The sequence below is a fragment of the Cucumis melo genome, chromosome 1 (assembly GCF_025177605.1).
Source record: "Cucumis melo cultivar AY chromosome 1, USDA_Cmelo_AY_1.0, whole genome shotgun sequence".
In the NCBI taxonomy this organism is placed as follows: Eukaryota; Viridiplantae; Streptophyta; class Magnoliopsida; order Cucurbitales; family Cucurbitaceae; genus Cucumis; species Cucumis melo.
This window is the reverse complement of record NC_066857.1, coordinates 4,467,715-4,483,196: the sequence shown is the minus strand read 5'-3', so window position 1 is coordinate 4,483,196 and position 15,482 is coordinate 4,467,715. Positions and strand designations below refer to the sequence as shown.

Below are 15,482 nucleotides of genomic sequence, written 5' to 3'. Positions count from 1 at the left end.
ATGTTAAGAAATTTGGTATAAAAATTATATTAATTAGAGTATTTTTTTAACCAGAGTTTAAAAGCATTTTATAAAACTTTGTAAAGTTCATAAGAATTTTTTACACAAACTACAAAGTTGAGAGACATTTTTTATAATTTAGCTCTGCTTTTTTAGTCTCAAGTTTTGATGAATGTGTGTGTTTGGTCTTGAGTTTCAGATGTGTAGTTTTTTAGCTTTCGTATTTATAAGAATAGACTTATTTAGTCTTCGTATTTTCAAAATATACCTTTTAGTCTCGAAGTTTTTAGAAAATGGATATAAAAAATCGATCAAATAACTTTTATATAAATAATTATATGACATTTTAAATTATAAAAATCATATCTATAAATCACCTCATCCATATAACTAAATTTTAATTTTAAATATCAAATAATTATTTTAAAAAAGCAAACAAGAAAAAATTCTAAAAAAAGAAAAAATTATGTGGCCTTCTAAATCTATTTTTAAAAATGTATGGACTAAAATGATACATTTTGAAAACTCGAGCACCAAATAGATTTATATATTCTTATAAACCTGTCAACTAAAAAGATACATTTTTTAAATCATGAAACTAATTACACGTTCTTCTATTATTTAATTACGACAAAATATCACCCCTCTCGGTTGTGCCACCCACCCTTGAAAAATTGGAGATTTTTTTCTAAATTTAAACGACCGTCAAACATTTGGTTGTATTGTAACTCATTCACTAGAAAAATTGGAGATTTCTAGTTCTCGTATTTTCGATAAATCTAAAGTTTAATATGTGAATAGTAATAATAATTTTTGAGCTAAGAAAATAAACATGTGAATACGTTTATCAAATCTATAGTAATATGCATCGTGGATAACATAAATATAGACTAAATTTAAGATTTATTGAAAATACACAAATTAAAATTGGATGTTATAAAAAAACTTAAATTAAACAAATTTTGAAGTTTTGAGACTAAAAGATCTTTTTTGAAAATCTCAAAGTTCTTTAATATTTGAATATCATATATAGAATATAAAGATTTTAAATACGAGCCAATGTCAACTAATATCAAATTAGGCTACTTTTACATATATTCTTGTGTTATTCAATGTCACATCCTTTTGTTCCATATTATTTGATATCAAGAACATTAAATTATGTAGACAATAAATCGATGAATCTATCTTTTATGTAAAAAATACCACATACTTAAAAAGTTGTAATATTATTCTTAAAGTGTCAAAAGTATCGATATTTTAGAATTTTGAAAGAACATTGATACATGAAATTGTATGAGAGTGACTTAAAACAAAATTTAGATCGCTTCATCATTTTATATCATTGTTACACAATTTTAAATCTCGATTTTGGTACGAAATTCTAAATCAATTTTGAAACATTTGTGAACGTGAAGTGATGATATTATAAATTTTAAGAATATAAGAGTCTTTTTTAAATAAGTGACAAAGTTTTAAGAGTATTGGTAATAATTTGATAGGTTAAAATCCTATTTTGGTATCTAAAATTTACATCTTTTTATATTGGTGCTTGAACTTCTAAAAATATATGTTTTGGTTTTCAAACTTTTGAACACAATTTACTTTGGCCCCTATCATTAAAGTTCCATTAGCTATATATCGTAACAATGACGTCACTTTTTATATATTTTGATGATTAAGTAAGCTCAAATTGACAAATAGCCAATAAATTTTATTAATTTATTTTATAAAACTTTTATACGCACTAGAAATATATTAACACGCTTTAATTAAATAATCCCTCGCATCTTCCCTTGACTTTCCACTATTTATTTATTAATTTATTTTTCAAATCGAAATCTTGAAGCAAATTATTTTTCATGATGATCTCTTACGAAAATCTCTTTTTCTTCCTTGCTTCAAAAAATGGCATAACTTCTCACACAAGATTTTACGAATAAATCCTAACAATCTGTGAGAACGTCCTTGAAAAGAAAATCTTAACAAATTCTTTACCAATTTCATAACCAATTAATTAATTAATTTGATAACTAATTAATTAATTAATTTACTAATTAATTAATTAATTTGCTCGTGATAAAATAGAGTAGATGGGACCATTAACTAACAGAAATATACTAACACACCTTAATTAAATAATCCCTCACATCTTCCCTGACTTTCCACTCTTTATTTATTAATTTATTTTTCAAATTGAAATCTTGAAGCAAATGAAAAAAACTACCTAGAGCATAATAAAAAGAAAAAAGAGAACTTACACAACCCAGAAAATGAATAATAAATAATTGAGAAGAATAGATAAAAATTACATCAATCAACCACAATATCTCAAACTTGAAGCACTAGAAGATTTATAGGTGTTAAATAAAGTGTGTGAATTAAAAAAGTGACTAAAATGATGATAATTAAAATCTATAAACCAATAATTAAGTTTTATGATAAAAGATCAATTCATCCGTTTTAGCTACAAATTAAAACCCTAAAATTATTAAAAAGAAAAATGATTTATCTCATAGACATTCTAATTATCTAAATACAAAAATACCTCATCTATAAGTTTACAAATCAAAATAAAAGAAAATAATAAGAGATTGCTACCTTTGAGGCTTTTGACATAGGGGAGTTATTTGGTGGGACCCTACATTGTTATTGGGATGTGGATTAGCCCTCCACCTCATACCATATTATTGTTTGGTTTATTTTTTTTTTCTCAAAATCGAAATACAACAAAAGGGTTAATTTTGAAGCAAAACGTTAATTGTTTTATTATTTAAGTTAGTGTTATTATTATTTGAAGAGGCAAATTTATTGTTTTTGAATTTTGCTACAGCCCTTATTCTTTCATTTTTCATCCTAAGTTTGATTGGCATATCTACGTAGTGACTAGCAAGACATCTGACTTCAAATTATTAGATTTTGTATTTTAATTTTAAAATATTATTTTACAATATATATATATATATATATATATATTATATAATGTGTTATTATAATCAAAGTTAGGTGGTAGCATAGTGGTTGTGTTGTTGTAGGTTCAAATCCCAAATTCTTGGTAAAATATTTAAATCTTATTACCATTTGTAGTGGACTCGAAGACACGTGGGGGCAAGATTTTTCTACCATATATACAATTGTTGTTCGGGTATATTAGTTTACCCTCTTGGTTAAGTTTATATTTCAAATTGACGGTGATTGTTGAGCAATAAATTTTGGCCAATCAAATTCTGCCACGTCATCACAGTAAATTGTGATAATTATAGCTCAAAGCTTAAGTTCACAACATCACATATCAATCTATATACAAAGTTCAATTCCACGAATTAAATTTTTCCTGAAATATTGTGTGAACGGTGATTAATATAAAAACGTAAATTAACAAGCCTATTTAAAATTAATATTTAAATTAATGACAATAAAAATATTTGGTTAAAATTGTCAGGATACTACAAGTTTGCCGTTTAAATTTTGTGAACAAAGACAAGTTATATCGATTTTAACTTTGACTTTTAAGTGTGAATTTCAAAATGCTATACTCAATTATTTTTAATATCATTAACTATAAATATTTTAACTCTCAATTTAAATTGGATACCAATAAGAATCTCATTCAGTCTTAAATTTTGTTTCAAAGTTAATTCTACAATAATAATTTTCTTACGAGATAAAATAAGTTGGGCAAATCACACTAATAAAAATATTTTTAGAAATTTAAAGATCCATTGAAACAAAGAATTAATTTGAAAATTTGGTTCGTAGTGTATAATTATCTCAATGGCATTTTGAGCAAAATGTGTGTGTGTGTGTGTGTTTTTTTCTTTCTTTTGAATCGAAATCATCACCTTCTGTTTCTATGAATTTTCGAGGGAAAACAGAATTTGTTCATCATCTCGAATGGAGAAACAAAGATATGTTCGTTCTCTAATTTTATGTTGATTGAGCTGAAAAATTAGGGTTCATACTTTGCGCCGGAAGAAGATGAGGATCAAGAATCGCCGCGGCGGAAGGTGCAAGCCTTCCCGGCCTTCCGCTACTTCTACTACTCCGTCGCCTATGGCGTCTCCCCCTCTCCCTGACCAGGTAGGTTCCTATTCACTTCTTTTTCCTTACACCAATCGAACCATTTTCTTTTCCTTCTCGCGCTAAACTTAGTTGTCTCATTGTGCTATTGCTTTTCGTGACTTAAACTGTGATTCGCGTTGACGCTATCTGTTATTTTCTTGGACTTTTTTTCTAAGGAAAATGTCGAGAAACCTAATTATTAGTCTCAACCATAATTTTTCTGAATCGAATGTTTGTCGAAACTTTGTTTGCTGAAAAATTCATGGGTTTGTATCTGGTCAGGATGTGCCTAATGTAGAAGACAATGCTTTGCAGGAGGCATCAAATAAGGAAACTAACGATGTGTTGGATAAGGTAGACTGCTTTCAAAAAGATAGTTGTACTAGATGTGATCAGAGTGGGGACTTATTGGTTTGTACTGAACCTGGGTGTCCAATTGCTCTTCATGAATTATGTATGTCCTGCGAGCCGTCGTTTGATGAAGATGGACGATTCTATTGTCCTTATTGTTCATACAAAAGAGCGTTGATTCGTGTGAATGAGTTGAGGAGGAAGACTATGGTAGCAAAGAGAGCGTTATCTGATTTTATTGATACCAGGATGGTTGGTGGTGGCAATTCACCGCGTGTGGGAGAGGCTGGTAAAAAGAAATCAGATGACATTTCAACTTGTGGAGTGGATGTGGACCTGCCTAATTATGGGAGTCATTTGTGCAATGAGAGTTCACGAGATCAAGATATCCAGGTTGAGCAAAATCAAAGTAATGAAGGGGAGAACTTTGCGAGAGCAGAAGGAGATGTTCAACCAACATCAATGGTGGGCGTTAACAGCGAAATTCATGATGGTCCTATTGTGTCTAATGTTAGTAACGACAGCCATTCAGCTCCTGTAGTTCAGCCATGTGAGGATAAGATGGATGAAGAAACTCATGAGGCTGAGACATCAGGTACACATCAGGTCAAAAGTTTAGAAGATAAAGACGATGGGAAAACAATGGACGAAGAAATCTTAAGGCCTATAGATGACATTCAGGATGACAGGATTGCAGAGGATCAAGGACAGTTGGAGATTCCAGGTGCATATCAAGATGGAGAAGAAACTGCTCAAGACAAAGATGATGGTCGAGAACAAATCCAACCCGACAACGAAAGGATGCTTGAAAATATCATTCCTGCATCCGTAGATAATGATTTGAAGAATGAAACAACGGCGAAGAAAAGGCGCTTTAAAACTAAAGCTAATAGGAGAACAGACTTACAGAATGTCAATTCTCCTAGAAAGTCATTGCGTCTACAAACTCCAGAGGTAAAAAAGTCACCTCATATACGAACTCCAGAACCTAGGAAAAATTCACCTCATATACAAACTCCAAAACCTCAGAAAGATCATGCAATCAAAATTGAGAAAGTTTCTGTATCCAGGAATTTAAAGCCGCAATCCGCATCTCATAATCATTTGTAAGTTCTTTCTAGGCTATCATTCAATTTCTATATAAATGAACTGCAGTACATTGGCAGGTGTCTTTCAGCGGTTCCTGATCATCAAAATTAATTACAACTAACCCTCATTTCCTAATTTGCAGAAAAAGCTTGGATTTTCACGGTGGGAAGCGTAAGAGAATGCGTTGGTCTGTTGAAGAGGAGGAAATGTTGAGGGTACCTTGTTGAATAATTGATCAATTAAGATGTTTTGGGCTTAGCATCTTTTTTAATTATTCCAGTATTTTCCTTCTTCTTTTACCCCCCAAATATTGGTTCTGCAGAAGGGAAGAAAAAGATAATAAAATGAAATTAAGGAAGAAGCATTACAGTCTTTTGTAACTATCACTATTTGCTTAATATTAAAATCACAATAAAACATACTAGTCTTGCAGTGATAGTGTGAAATATTACAAAAGGGGGAGAAAAATCACACGCCTATAAAGGATATGCTTATATAATTGAACGCCCTGGCATGATTCTTAGGATGGAAAGCTAACTTTTTATCTTAGTGTTAGCAAAGCTGGTTGAAATGTCTATTATGTTGAAAAGTTCTCTTATGATTTCTCTTACATTCTTTTAAACTGAAAAATCCAGGTAATGGTGCACAACAATTATAGTCTTTCTTCTCTAAGACCTAGTTAGAGATCTTCCAATGTAATTCACCTTTTTGGTGTCTAGGAGTCTATTAGCTCCTTCATTTCATTCATCAACAAAGTTATTTCTCATCTCAAAAATGGAATATATGTTGTGTGTAGCCCGTTTGTCTTCTTTGAAGGAGCTAAAAACTAACTGATATTGTTCATGAGAAGAAATGGCCCTATACTACATTTTTTGTCATATCATTATTTGCTTCTCCCAGTGCTTACTGAAATTACTTTTTCAGGAAGGAGTTCAAAAATTCTCTTCTACAGCCAATAAAAATCTTCCTTGGAGGAAGATTTTGGAATTCGGTCGTCACATATTTGATGACACACGTACTCCAGTTGACCTGAAAGATAAATGGAGAAACCTTCTTGGCAGATAGTCTCAGCTTAATGGATAACTACTCCGAATGATCGCAAAGGTAACTTCTATAGTATCATCATTAGCAAGTTTTAGTTAATTCCCTAAACCTTAACCTTAAACCTTATTAACAAGTTAATGAAAACTTTGGAGTCCAGTTGTCACATATATTTGATGACACCTGTACTCCAGTTGGCTTGAAAGATATGGAGAAACGTTCTAGCCAAATAGTCTTGCTTAATACTTAATTGAGAAATAGTTTTGATTATAAAACTGACAACTCTACATACTTTCAACCCAATATTTCAGAGGTTTGTATTCCCACCCCAAATATTGTTGAACTCAAGACAAAAAAAAAAAAAAAAAAAAAGAAAAAAAAAGAGGAGTTTATGAAAGTATGATTATGTTTAAATTTTTCTTCATGTTCATGTCTTATTTGTGATTGGTGGATTACTGACTATCCTTATATGTGCTCAAAGTTCAGTATGAACATGTTACTCCATGTTTCGCAATTGCACCCCTCCCCTAAGAAAATGAATAGGGTTAATTTGGTTATCATACTTTCAAATAGTTTGGTATGTTTTTGTTATTTTGGTCTGTGCACTTACAAAACATCTATCCTGTTTATATATTTTGAAGTGAACACTTTGGTCCTTGTTCGTAAAATTTAAACAAATATTGTGTACCGAGTAAAATAAAACCTCTGCCAATATATTGAGGAATTTTCTTAGGGTAGTAGTGTTGTGTTGAATTTGTGATAGAGAAAATGAGATGAGAAAACAAATGGACCAATAACAATCATTTTATAGGGGTCAATGGACGTTCCAAAACTATGGGACTTAAATGAACAAAAGCTTATCAAGGTTAGATGTTTTGAAAGTACATGGCATAGAGTAAGATTTGAACTGAATTCATGTGCCCTTTGGGTCTATTTGAAATTTGTTTTCAAGTGCTTAAAACAGATTTTTTTTTTCTGCCTAGAACCACTTTTTTAAATACGTAAAAAGTCATTTCAAACAAGCTCTTCCTCTTGTTTGAGAAATCCTTAAAACCACAATTTCCTGCAGGCACGTTCTTTATGCGTAGCAATTGTAGCGTTGGAACCTTTCAATTTGGATATTGAAGAGACCTACATGTTAAATGAGTGAAAAGGAATGCACAAACGGGTTGTCTTGAAGACTTTGATTTGTGATGGAAGGTATAGAAGCTGTTGAGGAAGAACACTATATAGATTGACCAAAATTCTCTCTATGTTCCGTTCGAATCCTTTTAAGTAGGTTATAGATAAGGTTCTCCAATTTTGGTTCCTTGGTGTAGGATGGTCCTGTTTTAGTATGAGTTTTCGTTTCGACTTTTGCTTGTAAGTTATGTTGTAACAAATTACATTTTATGTAAATATCGGTTTGTTAGTTACTGTTAAGAAATTGTTCTAGCAATTGATGGAACTGTTATTGTGTAACATTGCAGATTGTGGAATAATTCTTTTTCATGGTAAAACTATAACCTAAAAGTTGTGAGAGTGTGTAATACATTTTTAAGTGTGTTTTAGAGATTTTCTTTCGAATAAATTGCAAATCTGATTATTGTTCTGGGAAAGTTCATCGATTTTTTTTAAGTAAATTTGTTTTTCAATGGAGTTTATAACTGAGATAATACTATCAAATCACACCGACTCTGAAATTTAACTTTGAATGGAACACTAAACGTATGACTATTTATTTATATTTAATTTTTTTCTAAAATACTTCAACCTTATTGGATATAGAAATAAAGTTATTTAGTGTGTGTATATATTATAATATGCATAGAAAGGGATTTGAACTTTCTACATGTGTCGATTGTTTATTGAATTATGTTTGTTTTGGCATGTTCATTTGCTCGTTAAATGCGATAAAATTACAGCAACAGTCAGCTGTTTTTCACTGTTCATAACATTCTTAAGAGAGTACTTTTCAATCATGCGCGGTATACAATACCTCTACTTGGGCCTTTACAACAGTCTCCTTATCTTCATTTTAAAAAACGAAAAACTTGCAAAGCATAAAATAACAAATTCTATAATTATATAAGTTTGAGAGTCCAACCATAACACTAACAAATATATGATATGAGAGCTCAATATTTCAAACAGAAAATTTGAGACTAATTGCAATTACCACTCTAGCGTAAGGATAGCTTTTTGCAATTTGCCAAAAAAAAGAAGTAGATGGAAAATGGGACTTATATTCATAATACCACTTTTGCCCCAGGAAATTGAATTTATTTATGGGTTAAAAGAAAAGGAAATGAAACTATTCAAAGCAGAGGACGGGAGGGGAGGGGAGGGGAGGGGGGGAGACATTTACATAATCATCATCATAAGTTAAAAGTAACAGTGGGTATAGTGTGGACTGTGGAGTGAGGGATTCTCTTCCTAAGCTTTGCCATTTACTACCAAAAGGGAATGTATGTGGACATAATGGGTGGGATTGAACAAGGCAGACACAAAATTGAGAGAGAGAGAGAGAGAGAGAGAGAGAGAGAGAGAGAGAGAGAGAGAGAGAGTGGCACCAGTTGAGTGAAGTGTGATGTGTTCTGGTTTAGATGATAGTGCCGCTGGGAATCAAAGCATCCTTGATAACTGTCACAATCCCACTCTTTATGAAGTAACCATCTGTCTCTCTTGCTGCTTCTTGCACGTTGTCTCCATTCACTATCTGTTAGTGTGAGATTAGTATTAGTATTATTATTATTATTATCAACCGCCGACTCACAACATACATTATCACACGCCACAAAACAGTTCATATGATTACATTATCACACCCAACAAAACAATTCGTATGATTACAGGATCGTGTTCATTTATTTACTTTACCTACTTAACTTCTCTTTTTTGTTTTTTACTTCAACTGGCTTTTTTTTTTTTTTTTTTTTTTTTTTTTTTTTTTTTTATAAACTAAGTCGAATTTTAAAAACTAAAAAAAATTGTTTTTTAAGAATATGTATACTTGTTTTTTAATTTGGGATAAGAATTGAACTCTTTTACTTGGTAAAAATGAAATCTATGATAAGAATTGAGAGAAAATAAGTAAAATTTTTAAAAATAAAAAAGTAGATGGTTACTATTTTAAAACTCGGCTTAGGTTTTTGAAAAACATTAGTAGAATACATAATAAAAAAAGAAATTGAGAGGTGTAATAAATGTCTAAAAAAATCTCAAATTGGCAATTACTTACTTTCTTTCTAGACAATATATAATCCTTGTAATTAAAAGATTTCATATGTTAATGTCTTTAAATCTATTAAACACTCGTCCGGTTATGGTGTATATATAATTTAACCGGGTGAAATGTTTGGTGTTGCAAGTATTTAAACAAAACTCGTAGCAAGTAACGAACCTGTTAGACACGTTATTAAAAATTGACACTTTAATCCAATACTCCCAAAAAATCGAAACAAGAAATGAAAAGGGCAGAAGGCAAGTGAGTGGCCATGTGGAGCTGATTTAAAATAGATTTATTTCCACCGTCAAAAATTACTTTAAGAGAAAAAGGAAGCTCTAATGAACTCAGGTTCTTGTCTACTTGTGTTTGTTCTTTCCCAATGAAGCAAGGGATTTGATTGATAATTAAACAGATGATAGGAACCAACACCCAAATGAGACCCCACCCCGAAAAAGCATGATAAGATATAATAAAGACTACTTGAAGTTAGCATTACAAAGTAAATATTTTTATGAAATATAAAGGAAAGAGCAAGTTGACAAGACAAACCTTAACATTTTCACCGATGCGAGCATTTTTGTCAATGATAGCTCTCTTGATGTGAGAGTTTCTACCAATTCCAATTGGTACACTTCCCTTTGCCGCCAATAACCTACGGTCCGCATCCGTCTGAAGAACACCACAAGAAAAACAAACCAGTTTATGCTCACAACCCATCAATTTTTCGTCTCGACAAACTGAGTGCAAAACAAACAGGATCCAATATGCTCTCCATTTCAAGATAGAGATACTTGGATGCACCCATCATTACACATCTGATTAAAGGATAGGCGTAGTGTAGCCTAGAATGCACTTAAAGCAATTTTTGCTTTAGGTGAGTTTCAAATGGTAACTTTACTGATTAAAAGTGATTTCCAACATGTTCATGTTGTTTAACTACATAATCGAACAATTTTGAGAATCTATCTCAAACTCGTGATAAAGAAGGTTATCGAACCTCATAATAATCTGCACCCATCAGTAACGTATCTTCTATGATTGCACCTTCGGATATGCAAGTTCGAATGCCAACGACAGAGTGGTGAATCTTGCAGTTCTGAGGAGAGAATAAAAAGGGCGTTTATTCCAAACTGAAGGAAAGGGGAAGATATAATACAGTGGAGACAAAGTAACAATAATGTAACAATAGTACAATACTACCATCTTAGCAAAGCAAAGATCTACTTTACTAGTAAAGAAGTTACCTTAATGACACATCCCTCACCAATAACACTGTCCGTGATATCGGCATCAAGCATTTTTGATGGCGGCAGATAACGAGGTTGGGTGTAGATCGGAGACGAACGATCATAGAAGCTGCAATTGGTTGTTTCGTGTATCAAATAAACAAACAATTTGACAATTTTATAGGAAAAAAAGTGAGGAAACCGAATCAAACTTAACAAAATTACCTAAAATCTGGTACTGGCTTCTTTGTGATCCCCAGATTTGCATTGTAAAAAGCTTCAATGGTACCAATATCTTCCCAGTAACCATCATACAAGTAAGCTTGCACCTATAAAGTTAAAGCAACATCTTTATCGTAGAGATCGTAGCTCCAATAAAAGCTCTGAAGCCATTTTTCTCCAGCAAACCAACAATAATCAAAAAGTGACACGAGTTCAAGATCAGCACTCTCATTCATCTAGTACTTTTCCTTTTTTCTTTTATTTACTTCTCATTTTTTAATCATGGTATAAAGATACACGTAATGAGTAAAGTTTGCATCAGACAACTAGATAGTTAAGGCCACCATTATTTGGTACTTACCCTCATTCCAATGGAAGTTGCACCAGGAATAACTTCACTCCCAAAATCATTTGCTCCGGGAAATTTATCTCTAAGAAGATTGAGCATCACATCCTTGCTGATAACGTATATACCCATGCTAGCTATGTACGGCATCTCTTTCGCTCTCTCATCGTCAAGACCCAAAATAGTAGTATCAACCTGTATGAAATAAAAGGTGATTGTTAAGCTTTGAACTAATCATCCAAATAATTATTATAGTTCACTCCATGTTTGGGGATCTAAAAATAATAATGATGTCTAAAACCATTTATAACCGACAATTAAGTGTAGTCAATATTGTTTACTATTTTCTATTAAAACTAAAATAATTTGCACCTCAAACATAGGATATGATAACCCACAAACTCGAATAATCACCGACTATAATAACCAACTCAACATCTGTAAAGCATTTGAGTTTGGATTCACCTTCATCGCTTTCAATTGCTCTCCTTTCGGTTTCTCTGCAAACTCAATTATGCGTCCCTCTTCATCAATCTTCATCAAACCAAATGCAGTTGCACGCTTTTCATCCATTGGTAGAGCAGCTACAGTGATATCTGCATCAGTCTCCCTGTGTGCTTGAATAAATCTCTCGTAATCCATTCGATACAAATGATCGCCAGCAAGAACAAGATACTCCAACACATTCTGCTCTTCAAATAACCACAAGTACTGTCTAACTGCATCAGCTGTGCCCTGCAGAATATGAAGCCAAACTTAAAGAAAATGCATACTGAAATCGACAGTATTAATGTTCACAGAAACAATAATCTAAACAAAATGGTAGGTTTCAGCACACTTCTAATCAAGAAAGAATAAATCTAAGCTTGATTTTATCACCTGGAACCAATTGGGATTCTCTGGACTCTGCTGAGCGGCTAGAACCTCAACAAATCCTTCATTCTTGTAACCACCCATATTACTCGCATAAGCTCGGGAAAGATGACGATTAAGAGAAGCAGAATTGAATTGCGTGAGAACATAAATCTTGGAAATATTGCTGTTGAGACAGTTGCTAACAGGAATATCAATCAACCTATAGTTCGCTCCAAGAGGAACAGCAGGCTTCGCTCGTTTCTTAGTAAGCGGATAGAGCCGAGTTCCAGCACCACCGCCCAGAATAATCCCAAGCACACTCTAACCACAACAAAAACAGACAAAATAAGCCATTTAATCACCATCAATTTCACACACAAATTCACGTCAGCTCAAAAACAGAAAATCAAAGGAAATAAATTCAACGAACGCATCAAGAACAATAGACAACAAAACTACATAATTCCGAAAAATTAAACGCATTCAGATAATATAACAAAGAAACAAGAATACCAACCCGGCTAGCATCGGGATCGAGGCAAGTCTGAGAGTTCTTGGAATCAGAAACCGCTTTAGGAGAAACGATCGAGGGAGCCACTCTACCACCAGAAACACGTCGTGATCCCAAACCAAAACCTCTAAAGTCAATCTTATCACCAGAAATTTGAGACGCACCAAATGAGAGACTTCGAAGGCTAGTTCTCCTAGCACGGTTGGAACCACCATTGGACGATGAAGACGACGACGACGACGACGTCGGGAGTCTGAGAACTCCAACTGCAGCCATAGAAGACGCCATTAGACGATCAATTCAAATCCAAAACAACGATATCCGGTAATCTTCTCCGATTAGCAAGTCGCCGGAAAAAAATGAAAAGAAGCAGAGATCAGCTCTGCAGCTCTACTCCCGAACGAGAGAAATGCTTCGCCACTGATATTTGATGTGGTTTGACGGACGATTAAATCCTTGCAATTTCCACTTTATTACGTGGTTTAGTCATGGAAACGTGGGGGGTGGTAGGGGTAATATAGGAAAAGGAAAAGTTTGAGCGTATCCCCAATAAAAAATGAAAAGGAAATTAAACAAAATTGTAAAGTTGATGAGATTGAGTGGAGGTGGATTCACGGATCTATCCATGGGTCAGTCACGTGGACTCTCCCTTTTAGATTTTTTGGGAACGGTTTCATTAAAAACAATAATAATAATAATAATAATAATAATAATAATAATAATAATAATAATAATAAATGTGTTATTTAAGGAAAAAAAATAGTATTCCACGTGTCATCTTGAACATACATCATGGCTCAATCTTATAAACTCTCAACAAATAATTAATGTATACTTTTTTAGTACTTTAGGGTAGAAAGATTTGAATCAATTTTTTGTTATTAACAGGTATGCATTTCTTAATTGATTTCTGCTCGTTTTAGAAAAAAGTATTTGAAAAATATAGCTATGTAAAAAAATAAAATAAAGAAATGAGAGGATGTTTTCTACCAGAACTATGTAAGATTATGATAATCACGTTTAAATAGTATTTAAGAATAGATATCGTTGTCATTATTTCAAAATATTCTATTTGTTGCAATACTTACTATTTGCTATATTTTATAATATTTGACATTTATTATCTTTTTATCAAACTAAAATAGTTTACATATTAAATACATATTATTATAACTCAAACTAAACTAATATACATTCAAAATGCAAACTATTATTTTAACCAAACTATAATAACCTATGGTTATGATAGCTTATTCATTGCTTAAACGCTCGTGTAAAGTAAATTTAAAGCTTACATGTGAAAATCATTATAGAATAGGAAGTCTAGTAGTAATTGGGGATAGATATTAAATCTTTTCAAAAGTCAATTTATTCTTAAATATTGAAAATGTGGCTTGCTTTAAATTATATATTCGAATCTATTTTATTTTATTTTTAATACAATTATCATAGCATGAGATCAAATCTTCAATCTCGAAAAAGAAATTCATTTAAGCTCCTATTGAATTAAATTTTAACTTAAAATCAAATTTATCGAACATTGCTAAAAAGTTTAGGTTCTAGTAACATCAATTTTAACAAGTTGTAATTAAGGGACCATGTTTGAATCTTCAACTTTACGTATCATTAAACTAACAAAAAGTAAAATTATGTTGTTGAACTTTGTCATTTATTTTTAAAATATTTTTAACCGTTTAGAAAGTTACAATGTTATCATTTTAATATCTCGTAATTGCTTTTGTTTTTTGTAATCATCCTTTCATTTTTGCAGTGTCCATACAACATGATTTAAACAAAAAAAAAAAAAAATCACACTATCTATATCGACCAAGACTTAGAAATACTTAATTTTGAAGTTCATATGATGAGCTACCGAAAAAGATAGTATAGTTGTATAAGTATTAACTTTCAATTATTTTAATTTTTTCTTAACCATGTTTTCATTCTTAGAATGTTTGTCGTTTGGATATGGTCTTGATTCATCATGTCCCTCTCTTAAACTTAGGTCATTACACTAATCATAATACTTACATTGTTTAATACTAATTTTATAGAGTTAACGTATCAATATAGAGAGATATTTTAAAGGAAAAACAACAATAGAAACTATATAGTCATCATTCTAAAAAAAGATACATATTCCTGATTCTGATAAATTTTATATAGAAACCAATCAAAAAAGATACATATTTCTATCTTGGTAGATCTCAACATGGGTTAAGTATTGCTAGTTTGCGAGGACAAGGATATGATGGAGCAAGTAATATGCAAGGTGAGTTCCATGGCTTAAAAGCACTTATTTTGAAATAAAATGAATGTGCCTTTTTACATTAATTGTTTTGCTCACCAAATTCAATTAGCTCTTATAAATACTGCGAAAATTCATGTGGAAATTGTTGGTCTTTTCTTTATTGCTACAAATATACTAAATGTTATTAGAGTATCAACGAAATATTGAGATATTCTAGGAGAGAAACATAACATGAAAATTTTTAAGCTTTAAATAATTGTGAAATATCAAATGGACGAGGATTAAATCAAGAGATAATGATTAAAAGACCAAGAGATACT

The 15,482-nt window shown here is 31.7% G+C and overlaps 2 protein-coding genes across 4 annotated transcripts; one reads left to right on the top strand and one right to left on the bottom strand.

The window, feature by feature from the left end:
* Positions 1-3,629: 3,629 nt before the first annotated feature.
* On the top strand, positions 3,630-8,004 carry LOC103500488 (protein CHROMATIN REMODELING 4-like). 3 transcript variants are annotated; one of them, XR_007821454.1, is made up of 6 exons: positions 3,748-4,080; positions 4,345-5,519; positions 5,645-5,717; positions 6,427-6,606; positions 7,355-7,408; positions 7,613-8,004. XR_007821454.1 is itself a non-coding variant. In XM_008463795.3 (5 exons), exons 1-4 carry the CDS (start codon positions 3,979-3,981, stop codon positions 6,565-6,567), a joined length of 1,458 nt encoding a protein of 485 aa, XP_008462017.2. In that variant the 5' UTR covers positions 3,630-3,978; the 3' UTR covers positions 6,568-6,606; positions 7,613-8,004. The 3 variants fall into 3 exon arrangements, 2 of the variants coding, with proteins under 2 accessions (XP_008462017.2, XP_008462016.2); XM_008463795.3 differs by lacking the exon at positions 7,355-7,408 and having other exon boundaries at positions 3,630-4,080; positions 4,378-5,519; XM_008463794.3 differs by lacking the exon at positions 7,355-7,408 and having other exon boundaries at positions 3,738-4,080.
* Positions 8,005-8,769: 765 nt separating this feature from the next.
* On the bottom strand, positions 8,770-13,294 carry LOC103500489 (glucose-1-phosphate adenylyltransferase small subunit 2, chloroplastic). Its single transcript, NM_001297533.1, is given in 12 exon segments — positions 8,770-9,241; positions 10,301-10,420; positions 10,749-10,847; positions 10,996-11,107; positions 11,203-11,306; positions 11,561-11,740; positions 12,011-12,280; positions 12,425-12,488; positions 12,490-12,497; positions 12,499-12,508; positions 12,510-12,721; positions 12,918-13,294. Coding segments are annotated over 12 exon segments (1,578 nt in total). The 5' UTR covers positions 13,200-13,294; the 3' UTR covers positions 8,770-9,124.
* Between the last annotated feature and the right edge of the window lie 2,188 nt (positions 13,295-15,482).